The 13,816-nt window shown below is 32.6% G+C and overlaps 1 protein-coding gene across 1 annotated transcript; it reads left to right on the forward strand.

The window, feature by feature from the left end:
- Window positions 1-6,080: 6,080 nt before the first annotated feature.
- Window positions 6,081-13,644, forward strand: LOC132719465 (putative defense protein 3; the record flags this gene model as incomplete). Its single annotated transcript, XM_060703237.1, is given in 3 exon segments — window positions 6,081-6,212; window positions 7,073-7,265; window positions 13,502-13,644. Coding segments are annotated over 2 exon segments (321 nt in total), but the record flags the coding sequence as incomplete, so codon positions are not given.
- Window positions 13,645-13,816: the final 172 nt, after the last annotated feature.

Genomic DNA, 13,816 nt, shown 5'->3' on the forward strand with positions numbered 1-13,816 from the left:
ATCCATACATCAGTTTTTAGCTCAGTATTTATTAATATTACTCACAAGAAACATATTACTTATGTACTTTATCATGCTTAAGAAAGCATTCCATAGCCAAGCAAAGATACCATCCGCTACGCTCTTGTAATTCATTCGTTCACAAATCAGGTGTTATTTGAATATTCTCGTGATTTTCGTGGTGTTTCATTAGGTAATGTACTTGTTGAGTTGAGTCACAGAAAATGAAAACAGAACTTGTCGAGTAGGGAAAGGTAAGATCATTATTTTGATATATGAATACATAACATATTAATAATATAAACAAATACTGAGGAAGATAAAAATGTTTTCTAATCATAAAAACGGAACACTTTATTGGCGACGCCGGTGAGCGGCGTCGTCTATTATGGAACGCTTTTTATTTTTGCCTATGGAAGGAGCTGTTATTATTAGCAGTTAATTTCATGTTGTGTTAATTAGTTTTATTTTGATTCGTAAAAATCAAGTAAACAAATGTGTTATTATATTTGTATTTAATAACTTTTTATAAAAAGCATGTGCATTGTGATATTATTTTCACGAAATTTCAGGTTAAGTTTAACAGCTTGTCCCTTAGTTTTAATGACAATACTAAAACCCGGATTTCGAATATCGTTGTGGTCTAGATTGAGGCCGTATCAGTTCATTCATTCATTTATACATTTTCAAAATTTTCCTACAAGAAGAAAGTTCACCTGCAATTGAGTATAAGGATAGGTAATGGAACTGTTGTAAACGATTATCCTATTGATTTTATCCTTATTACATTTATCTGTTGCGCAGAATGGTTGTTTTTACAAAGTGTACCAGTATCCGGATGTTGAAAGCTATCCGATTTTCTGCAATTACTGCTGACACATGGTCATCTATTTTTTTATGAATACATTACCATTAATTTTGCATGGCTTGATAAAACTGAACCTGCAGCATTTCATAATTTTGCTGTTTAGGGTGTTCTTTTGGGTTTCAGGTTTTCTTTATTTTAAGGGGAAGTAACTCATGTTTACTAAATTATTTGTTCTTTTCTGTCTATCTTAGGTATTACTTATAATACTATTTTTGTTGTATATAATTCACCAGTTGTAAGGTCATCAAAAGCATGTTAATGTTAGGATTTCATATTTATTTAATATAAACTGGGAATTATTAATGTTATGTGCATACATGTATATCTTAGACAGTAGTATATTGATATATTGAGACTTATATTTTCTGCATTTAAAGAGATACAGTTATGTCATTATTATTAAAGGGATGAGACTTTAATTTAAAGTTATAAATGATAAAACATGTATTGATTGAAAATGTCCTTAAACTTGGATCAAGCAATGTAATTAATAAAGTCTCAAAAAATCATATTCTGAATAGTTATTCTATTTTTTTTTCTAACATGTGCAAGGTTTGAAAAAAACAGCTTCGGTCTTATCTATTTGTAATGAAGAGACACCGGTCTCAACCTCCAGGTCTCCTGCGTCAACCCGACAACAGACTGTACATAGAGTAGATTGTTACTTGCCCTTGAATAAATTTGTGCACTAAATTTATAGTGGGTGATTTGTGCCACATGAAAACCAACATAGTATAAAAAGTAACTGGGCGCCAGATGAAAACATGAAAATACAATCTACCACAAAGTGGTTCGTTTGTTGCATTTTCATGTTTTTGCCCGGTGCCCTTGATGCAAAATACAAATCAGCCTTCGTAAAATTTCTTATGTTGGTCACAGGTTTGAGTTCTGGTCAAGCTCAAAGTTTTTCTCATCCTGTGACTGCATATAAGCATGAGTTCAATTTCCTATGCTCTGTAACATAAGAAATTCACGAACACAAATCGATATAGTGGGGAAATATGTTGTGGTTTAGAACTGTTTCATTATTAAAGAGAAAATGTGTAGCAGGCCGGATAGCTCAGTTGGTCTTCTGAAAGTCATGGGTTCGAGTCATGGTCAGGCAGTTTCAGTCAGGGTTTAGAAGTGGTTTTTCAACTGACACATGTTTGATTCATTTAACAGATTGCATTATTTGAAATGGACAAAGGCAGTATTGCATGATACTTTTAGATCTACAAAGGGCATTTGATACAGTTGAACACACTATACTGCACATCTGGGATGAAGAAGTTGTTTTTCTTCTTCTTCATGAAACTTCAAGCATCTGCCATATATAATGACATTCTTACATGGTTTAAGTCTTATCTCTGATAGTAGCTGGTTGATGTGGCTGGTACTCATTCTACTACTGCTCTGGGAGTACCTATGCTGTCCCCCTGATGTTCATTTTAGGTCCTCTTTTATGTCTAATATATGTCAATTACATGTCTTCAACCCTAAGCAATAAGCTTTTATTATAATGCACAGGCACGAGTATCAGACCTTGGAAGAAAAAAATATGGCCAGATTGATAAAAAAAACCTGTGTTCATCTTAAAAGTGTCAACAACCAAAATAAAATGTAAATAATGACCCCCTTTAAAAATATACTTCAAGTTGATAGTATATTTTTAAAGGGGATCATTATTTACATTTTTTGTTTTGGTTTTTATAAACACAGTTTTTTTATCAATCTGGTCATCTGGTCATATTTTTTCTTCCCAGGTCCGATACTCGTGCCAGTGATTATATGCTGATGACTCAGGAATCCTTGTGTCTCATAAATAAATCTGAAGAAATTCTTTCTTATAGCATAAGTCTTATAAGATTGCTTAATTGACTATAACTTGTCTTTGCATCTTGGCAAGACAGAGTCTATTCTTCTTTGGTTTAAGTTTCAACTTAAACTGGCCCTAGCCTCCAGGTCACATGTAATGATACTGCTATAAAGTACACATCTTTTGTTAAGTATTTAGGTGCAAATCTGGATCAAATTCTTTTGGCGTCGCCCTTTGATGCTTTGCATCAATGATTTTCTTGTCTTTATATATAATAAATTTCATGGTAAATAGATGATCAGGCTATTTCTTATATAATTAAAATATACGATTTTTTTCAACGGGGTTCTATGAATAAATATTAGTAATACATGTAGTTACACCGTTATGTAAGTTGGGTTTTGTTGTTGTTGTTTTTTATGATGGTTGATTTTAAATGTTCTTAGAATTTCATCCATGTTTGGAAGAATTTTCTTTCCGTGTATTCTTAATTAGCATAATCCGTTATAAGACCGCATGTAAGCACGCGGTCTAGAATGGAAGCGCAAGTCGTATTCTTGGTACTGGTATACAAAATCCAAATTGTAATGTAAAAATAACTGGGAAAAAATGATAAAAACGGTCTTATACTTAAGATGAACTATACTCCCACTGAAAGTAATATTTTGGGAAAGAAAGATGCAGAAGTTGACTTTGATTCGATATGCACCAATAATATAATCTTCGTATATATCCTATAATGCAGAATTGTTAAAATAATGCAGGATTGTGCAAATTCAGACATAGCTGTGGAAATAAATACCGAAAACTAGTATCTTATGAAGCAATATAGTTCGGCAAATATGTTAGGTATACCGAAAAGCAAACTTTAAAGAAAGGCTTAATGTGCGTTGTTATACTCATTAATATCGGCGAAACACAAAACTTCAACGCCAGAACAGTAGCCAGTTCGTTTTTCTCGCAAATAATCTGGAATATAAGTTATGAGGGTACTTACAGCCGTATGCGCTAATTTATTTCGATTAATCTTTAAAATATATATCGACCCTTTTCCTATTCAAAGTGGTCATTATCCCCCCCCCACTCCCCCACAATATAGCGATATTTTACGGTGACTATTGTATACTGTAATGCACGAGTTTCTCGACTTCACATATTTTCTATTGTATAGAGAACAATAGAACAATAACCGGTCGGTATCTATTTGCAGACCTGTTAACAGGTCGGTAAGTGATTTACTAGACCGCTTTTAACAAAGGAGCCGGTAGGTAAGTCCTTATAACTTTTTCGTTTATCAATATATTTTTACAAAATTTTGTGTTCTGACTATTTGCTGCATTTCCACACATTTCATGTGCTCAAGCATGTCAATTTTAATTATGAGGTGCGTTCAACCATGAACGACCGAAATTCACACAATGCACGAAAAAATTATGAGAATGGGTGAAATAAGATTGCACATGATATTCTCGGATACGAAAGAGATCCACATATCAGAAAAACACCACATGGGTAGATTATCTATAGAACAGCGTGCCATGGTATAGCCCTAGGATTGGTCAACGCTGGTGTACACCAAACAGAGATTGGTAACAAAATTTATTTGTTTAATTTTATATTCCTTTGCATTGTAAAAGCCCAAAATCGTTTAAATTCAGTTTCTATCAATGACGAACATAAAATGAATATTTTTATTTAGTAATTACTTGTATGTATCATTTGTAGGTTGCGCCTGGCATGGGTGTACACCAAACTACCTAAGAAGGCTAATCATTAAGAACAGAACAATTTCTTTGGTAACCTTCCTCACCAACCCCAAAATTATCTACAACGGTATGTAAGATCGATGTGACGACACTACCGGGCTGTAATTATAGTCAGGGTGGGCACACACAGTATATGGACATCCTTTTGCAACATCGACTTTCGACACGCATTCACATGTTTTAGAAATTAAATCTTAAATTTGTATCTTGAATAAAAAATACTTAATAACAATGATAACATGTCTCCTTTATGTATTTGTTGAAAATTTCAGCATGATCGGGCAAATATTGATACACCTATGAAACCATTTATACATGCACACTTACAAGATTTGTTAAGTGTAGATTGATTTGATGTCCCAACACCTTTTTTTTTAAAACATTTACTTGACAAAATAGTAGTGTGTTGATGATGAACGTGTTTGCATCTTGTATTGGGGTGATATTGTACTTCTTTCAAAGTGACTTACAAGGATTGATGTCTACAAAATTATATCATTAAAATGTAGTTCTTATTATTCGCTATGAAGCGCCCATTTGGAATATACATGTATACAAAATCTTGTTCATCTTTATATGCAGTTTATCACAGAGCTTTGAGATTTTTATTGTGTATCGGAATAATGCTGGTGGGCATGGTGATATTGTTTAACACCCGAAAGTTGTTTGTAATAATTAGAGCCCACGACTATAGGACTGATAAGAGTAAAAATTTGTTAAAGTAAAGATGGTCGGAATTGTTACAAGAAGAAATAGTGATCCTAGATCACTTACCTATTCCTAGATCACCATTCTTGCAGAAGAAAAAAATGAGGTCATGCATGAATTTTAAAACATTAAAAGAGCTCTGCTAGGAAAAGCTACATACCAAATATCTAAGCTTTGGCCACAAAATTCAAATGTGCTTTTATCCAAACTTTCAAGCCATTTAAATTATAAAACTGCCAACAGGGACCTGGCCGATTTTGATCAAAGCATGATTTATGAAACTTTAGTAGATAACCACAATGTGCTAAAACCGATTGAAATATACTCTGAGCACTGTAGCTTTTGATCAGAAGATTTTTAAGCAATAAACTAAATTACCCAAAGGCGGGGCATTTCTTAACATCAGGGGTATGTTTTATGTAACGTTTGTAGTACATGTAATATACCGGACCATGCTACATGTTAAATATTTTAGTTCTTGGCATTGTAGGTTTAAAAATAATAAAAGCTAGTGGGTGTGTGTAGATGTAGGGTTGTGAATTACATTCTTGTTATTCTTAAAGGATGTCGATACATGACATCTTGATAAACATAAAAATTGTATAGATGGGACTTTACATAAGACTATGACTCTATTTTCTCCAACCTAACAGAAATCTGATCTAATACGAATTTTCGTAATAACATTTGTCCAAATAAAAGGAAATATCAGTCAACAGTTTTTACACCAGATCGATGCTCCATTTTTACACAATTTATATTGTCATTTAAATAAGTTTAATATTTTAGCACAAAAAGTGTTACGCTTGAAATTCCGGTATTTTTCTTTTTTTTAAGAGCTAACTGTTGCTCCATGCTAACATCGTCTAACAGCTGCAAAGTAATACAAGATATACTGATAAATATTATATAATTGACCTCTTATATTACAAATACATTAGAACTTTGACACAGATATGGAGTTCTAATTGTTGTCCTTTATTTCGTAAGGTGTCACCAATGTTATGAATAAATATTCTATATTAATGTACGATAAAGTTAAAGCCTTGTTTGAAGACACACTATAATAACGGTAAGTAAAATTATATATATAATGACTGCTCTATTCATGTCTGGTATCTATGACAATAATTTATTTTAGTAACAACATAATTTTATAAGTAAAAATCCGGACACAATATCTGTAACATTACATGATGAAAAATGATATGATGCTTTATCCAGTTAAAAGTAAAATGTCGGTCTCTGTAAGGAACAAAATTTTCACGAGAATCCAAGTGTAAACACGTTTCAGAAATTCAGTACTTATTGGAAGTTAAGGAGAGAAAAGAGGTGTTTTATTGTGGTGTTATATGTGATTATTCTCATTACCAGGTACAAAATGTAATGTGTTATTTATTGCTAATATTTTATAAATAATGATTGTTAATTGATTTATCCAGACATCATAACAAATAATACATGTATTCATCAGTTAATAATTATGTTAACTTTATTAATGACATTATCGTCAAGATAATCTTAAAGCAAAATTTTAAAATTTCATCCTTGACATATATCATGATATATCCCCTGTCCTTGTACCACTCTAACACCTCACTTTAACGTCTTTATAAGATTTTTATTCATGTGTATGAAAACCGGGAAAATGTACAAAGCACTCAAACTCAAGTATTTTAAAATCAACGAAAGCGATTTAACGCACTATGTAACAATGTCACATTTATATATTTTTCTTATATAATTAAGTATCAGTAAAATGCGTAAGAAAACTGAAGGCATAATTGTTTTATATATATGTTTTCATGAATTGTTTTGAACACATTTTCATACCCAAAAATATAGACAAATCATAAAAGTTATGACACTAATTCCGTATTAATATTAGTATTATATGTATTAATGTTCAATGTTACTGTTACATGTTGACAGGGACTCCTTTAAAACATGAAATTTCTTCTGCTGGTTGGTTTCTGCTGCATGGCAACTGGTTTCCCTAATGGAGCACCTGACATTGCATGTAAAGAAATGGTGCCAGGGCATCTTCCAACTGTAACTTCCGGTGACAATCCTTTTAAACTTAACATTTCCGTAACGTCGTATAAACCAGGCGATGTTATAACAGGTAATTATTATCTTTTAGGAATAATTCTATTACATTCATTTATACATTCTCTTGATAAGTAGTATAAATCAAAGGGCTGCAACCTCTGTGGTATTTTCTGATCTTTGCAATCTAAATCATACTGACTATCTGTATGTATTTTCCTGTATAAGTTTATTTTTATATACTATAATTAATCTTACGCAGCGACTGCGTCTATAACAGTTTGAGATTTATACATATGGAATTTTGCATGACTAGAGTTGCATCAAAAAATCATTTTTCATTTTTTATGACAGCCACACTTTATCCTTGCATATCGTGGCTACTTCCTTAAAAAGGACACTTCAAAAAAAAAACAAAAAAAAAAAAACAGTTGCCTCGACTAGGATTTGAACCTTAGGTCTCTCACACCCTAAACGAGCGCGCTACCTCTGCACCACGGTGAAGTAATACATATGTAGCATGAATAAAAACAAATACATTGTAATTCTAATTTGAGAATTTCCATTTCGTGTTTGTAATCCTTACTAATTTCGAGGTATTTTGTTCACGATAAACCTGTTGTTTAATACTGATGAAAATAATTTAGCGAAAATCTTCTCGACAAAACAGTACGACATGTTTATATTCCACTACTCGACAGTCAGATTTATTTGTGTACTACGCTCTGGAGTATTCGGTTATCGACATAGCTAAAAATAGCATTTTCATTGATTAAGCTTTACGGAAATAGCCGAACATTTTTCATTGGGTAAAAAAGATATTCATCCGCGAAATTTGTGATTGTAACCCCATATTTCTATTGACTACTCTAAACTTTTAATGCACTGTAATTCGTTAACTGCCTACATTAAAAATTATTCTTTCTTTTAAATTGCTGGTTTTTAAGCAGTTCTGAATGAGAACTACTTTGCGTTGTTCGGTCTGTTAGGAAATGTTGTGTTAGACCGTGGATGTTAGCTATGTATTTACTGATCTTGCGATCAGAAAATACAAAAATTGTTTGTACTTTATTTTTAACAAATCCTTTATGCTCTTAATATATTTTCTTTTGTATGAATATCAAAACAGACCGTAGACATCTCGTAATAAACTTGGCACCTGTTTTCAGCGTGTAACTTGAATTCCTTATAATGATGAATTATTAAACATTCTAACACTCCTCGTGATTTTGTCACTTTAGACAAAGAAGAAGAAAAAACCGGTGAAATGCCAATAAACACTCGTTAGGGACTACTTGTATATGCGGCTGTTATGTTTTCTGCCTCGATTATATAGTTAACAAAGCCTTTTAAAGCATAAATAAAAATGCGTTTTTATTTATATTTTCAGTTCTTATAATGTTTTCTTTTCATGCAATACTGAAATAATATCTCACATACACTAACGCCACAGATTTGATCCAAATCAGTTAATAAATATTTTAACAGAACGGCGCGCCAATCCGTAAGCAGCGTAATTTCTATCACTCTCCACACAGTGATCTCCCCTTAATTCTTCGGCGTAGATTTTTGCCGGATTTAAGGGGGCAGGGGACCTAAAAATGAAAAATTTTGTATTTCAGTGTGACCAGAAACTCAATTCCAAATATTTCAAAATCTGTTTCACAGGCAGATAACCAGTTGCACAGCATTATTCAATGATATATGACATACATTGAAGAAAATAATAGTTTGCATGCATTGCTCCTTCAAAAAATGACTGACAGCAATTTATATTTACCCCCACCCAGCCAAAATCACACCTAAAATATACCAATATGGGCAATCTTCATGAAGGTGCAGCATACTCCAGAATCCGCCCGAACCCTTTAAAAATATCAGTAACACGCAGTGCAAGCTATGGCATTTTCAGAAATGACAAATAAAGTGTCTGTCATACGTTTAGATTTTTCACAAAATTTATCTGAAATTTCTTACTTGTTTGGCGCCAACTGTCAAAGCTTGATTTTTAACTTTTTCACCTCCATTCGGAGAGTCAGAAATGCATACAAAGCTACCAAAATGCTTAGTTTCGGGTAAAAACCCAAAAATATATCTCATTTCCTACACACAAACAAGAAAGAATTACAATGACAGAGAAATATCAGAAGTTATTAGTACCTTCAAAACACCATGTCTGAGTTATTAAAAAATTTGACCGGGAACATCATTCGAATATGTCCCCTGCCCCCTTAGCCCAATACAGGATTGGAGCAGTACCTCTAGACGCTTGCAGAAATCATGATCACAAAATAGACAAATATCGTTTTTTTCGTCGATTTTTACATTTTTCCTTCATTATCGTACTTAATTCGGTGTGAAAAGATGAATTAGACATGTTTAAGTTCATTCCGTTGGGTAAAAAGGCAAGATTTTAGCATTTTATCATTCAAGCGCCTTGTCCGGTATATACCGGAATACGGTATTTAGTGTGGTGCTCCAATCCTTTTTTTAGTCTCCCTCATTTTGCCACCAAGATCCCGATATATCAGAATTTCTGATATACTATAATTTTTATCTACTGCTTTTATCTATCAGATAAGTTTTCTCACATTTATTTAACAATGTTTATGAATAAATAAATAAATAATATGAATATTTAGAAATCAGTGTAGCAATACCACGTGACATTGACGTCATTTTCGGCATCATTTCCAAGACAAATGTTGCTCGAGTCGGAAAAAAAAATAGCCGTAAATATTTTATTTCTGTACCAATTTCTTTGGGATATGCACCAGTCTACGGGGAAAAATATAAGCTTTCCACAGAATATTGGATCTTCGTCAGTTTATAAGCCGTTTTATCAACCACTTTGCATAACCTTGGAAGTTGCTTGTATTCTAGCGGGCTTCAGTTGCAAGCTATTTCGTTTTCTGGCGTTATCTGGTCTACGACATGATTAAAAAGTCAGGTTTACATCAACCGGGGGTACAGACAGCAAAATCCTACCTTAATATGTTTATATGTTTATTATTTATGGCGTAAATCTTGCATTTTTCTTCAATTGTCAATTCTGGCACCAGTTCCAAGTCGAAAAAAAGGACTACAGTTTAAAGCAGATTTTAGAATCCGTTGCAAATGCAAAGCAACATGCCTACCGTTTACTTTCTATAATTATGTTACCCATGAAAAACATCTTATTTACTATACGATTTACATAAACACAAATGAATATTTAAATGATTTTTACTCGCTGCGCTATAAGTGATTTTAAAAGTCGTAAATTGTTGTCTGTATTTGTAAAGAAATTGATTTGCTCTTTAATAATCATTATTCTTTCACGGTAATGATTATGAAAAATATATTAGTGTCATGTAGCAATACTAAACGTGGAACATTCAAAATAAAAAGAAAACAGAAACCCTAAATATCGCCCAAAACGGCAAAATTGAAAATGTTGCAGGCTCGGTTTGACTTAGCTAGCCTGTCCAATTAACGTGCACATTCAGGATCACTTCCATTTGTATGCTGTGAAAAGGGTTACGCCTCAACGCGGCAATTTTAAAGTCAAAGGTTATTCTTTTGTAAAGAGTTATTTATACGTATAACCATATATATACTTGGAAAAGAATCTGTAGCAATGTTTTAGTATGATAGATTCAGCTTTTTAACACAGTGGCACTCGTTGATAAAAAATATTTTTACATCCTGTTTTCATACCCACGGTAACCATTTTTCGTGAACTGGATATAACTTCGTTCACTTAAGAACACTAAACACTATATATTTTATTAGTGCATTTATTTCTGTTGATAAACTGCATATCTGACAAATTTAGTTAATAATATCAGTCAACCCAGCTTTATCAGAGAGCTCACCAATACACATTGTAAAGAGAGGAAGGGAACGGAATATTTATGGTTTGAAAACATTTAAATCGAATAGGCCTAGAATTTTTTTAACAATAATGTCTGTTTCAACTGAATAAAAACGATAGGGTTATTTGGGACTATTTCTTATCGATGTGGTCATTGGCTGTAAATGCATGGATTATTGCACGCGGCATGACCTGCAGATGTCCTCAACAGGATTTTTTGTAGCATTTTAAGATTTAAAAAAGGACCACATATTAAAATCTAAAAACATGATAAACATGATACATATGCCAAATAAGTGAATTATCTGATATGTAAATAAAGAAGTCATTTGACAGTTGAAGGATAAAAATTGAATATACTCTTCAAATGTAATCGTAATTTTACTAAGCTTATGTTAGCTACCAATTATTCAATGGACTCATCAGTGGCATATGGACCCCAGTCATAGATCTTGCCGATGTTGCTATTACAGATGTTAATGTAAATATTTATATAATTATTGATAATCATTGTTATTTCCGTCTTTTTGAATGTTTTGTTTCAAGAAATTTGACTGTGATCGATGGCTGTTGGTTTGTAAAATTATTTATCTGTTTACTATTTTCTACTTTGTTTACTCCACATGGCGTCCATTCTCGTTCTTTATTGGCGACTCATGGCTTTTTGATAAATAGAGAATCATAAGTAATGCAACTAAGTAACAATACTATCAGGTTTACACGGCAAAGTTCCAAGTTATATGTAATGATATTTAAAATTGTTCTACACAAAAAACAAAATCTGACTGATGATGAAAATGCTTATAGTTTAATAAGCATAAAATGTCAACGTCATGTTAATGCGCGTGACAATTAGATTCATGATTTTAATACCGATACATGTGCATAGTACTTTAAATTGTGATTTCGTTAATCAAACTCTATAGAAATTTATTATACGGCAATTCCAGAAAAAATATATACCTTTTAAAAGTCTCTCTTTTGAGGACAGAAGAACCTATTCGTCACATTCACGAGTGTCAGTGTTTGTCAGTTACTCTTTACAAAAAATAGACTGAAAAAAATACCTTAAGCTTTACAACACTCGCGTTAAAGTGTAACCCTTTCCGTAGCATACAAAAGTTGTTTTTTTATTTTAACCCTTTCTCTCACTGAGAGCACATATATTTCTTATCAATTTCGCCATTGTGAAATAGAATAAAACACATTTTACTACATAGGATAAGATGAGCATCTTTAAACATCTTCAAAACGAAACCAAAATATCATTTTTCGACAGGACTAAATCTACGTGATTTGACGTGCACTATTGCGATACAAGTAAGTGTTATTGCTTTAAGGAACAATCAGTTTTTTTTTCACAATCTCTCTGTAAAAGATCAACAATGAAAAACGAAATTGTAGAAAGAAAACAGTAGGCATGTTGCTTCGCATTTGCAACGGATTCTAAATCTGCTTTGAACTGTAGTCCTTTTTTTCGACTTGGAACTGGTGCCAGAATTGACAATTGAAGAAAAATGTAAGATTTATGTCATTCATAATTAAAATATGAACATATTTAGGTAGAGTTTTGCCTTCCGTACTCCCGGTTGATGTAAACCTGACTTTTTAATCATGTCGTAGACCAGATAACGCCAAAAAACGAAATAGCTTGCAACTGAAGCCCGCTAGAATACAAGCAACTTCCAAGGTTATGCAAAGTGGTTGATAAAACGGCTTATAAACTGACGAAGATCCAATATTCTGTGGAAAGCTTATATTTTTCCCCGTAGACTGGTGCATATCCCAAAGAAATTGGTACAGAAATAAAATATTTACGGCTATTTTCTTTTTCGAATCGAGCAATATTTGTCTTGGAAATAATGCCGAAAATGACGTCATAGTCACGTGGTATTGCTACACTGGAAATAATGTTAAAAATTATGAGATTATTTTCTACCGAGACGATATTTTGATATTTTATATTTTTTAGCTTTTGAATTTATTTTTCGTTATTTTGTATACTTTCGATAATTTTTTGATAAACTATATCGAACGTAGGCACTAAGTTAAAAATAAAACAGAAAGAGAAAAATAACGTTAGATTTTCTTTGTAACGGTCGATATTTACATTTGAATTTCGACGTTACGTCATGTGACTCATCATCATGTGACGTCTTTGAAGGCAGTGATTACAATTCTGCCAAGGGAGGTTATCACTGTGAGGAGTTTGAATTTCTACATCTTAGCAACAGTAGGGTGCGAAATCGAACAGCGTTATACGAAAATCGGCACCGGAAGTTATCTCCGCTCGAAAAAATAACATTAGTGATCTTTCTTATTTTATCTTGTTAGAATCGAAATAACATCGGTCTGAGCGGTGTTTATCGGCTATTTAACACCGACATTATTTCTTAGATAAGGTTTTAAACACCAATATTGCAAAATATAATAACTATTATTCTGTGGCATTTAAGGAGAACTCTACTCAGCCGAGAACATCAAATTCAGAGGGTTCTTGATAGAAGTTGGAACAGCACAAGATGTCTCAGAAAAAGAGGAAGGTGTGGGTGAATTCATAAATCTCGATACGGGTATACAAAAACATGTCTGCGGAAAGGTGCATTTTCTTATTTTATATGTCCATATAAATTATATACATGGAGTATGTTAAAATGATACATCTATACTTCAATATTTACAGCAATAGGCTCTTTACTGTTTTCAGAAATTGACTATTCTATATGATATTTTGCATAGTGAATGCCCCATAAAACAAATCAAAATTCTTA

This window comes from Ruditapes philippinarum, unplaced genomic scaffold (assembly GCF_026571515.1).
Source record: "Ruditapes philippinarum isolate M1 unplaced genomic scaffold, ASM2657151v2 ctg15741_1_1_1_1, whole genome shotgun sequence".
NCBI lineage: Eukaryota > Metazoa > Mollusca > Bivalvia > Venerida > Veneridae > Ruditapes > Ruditapes philippinarum.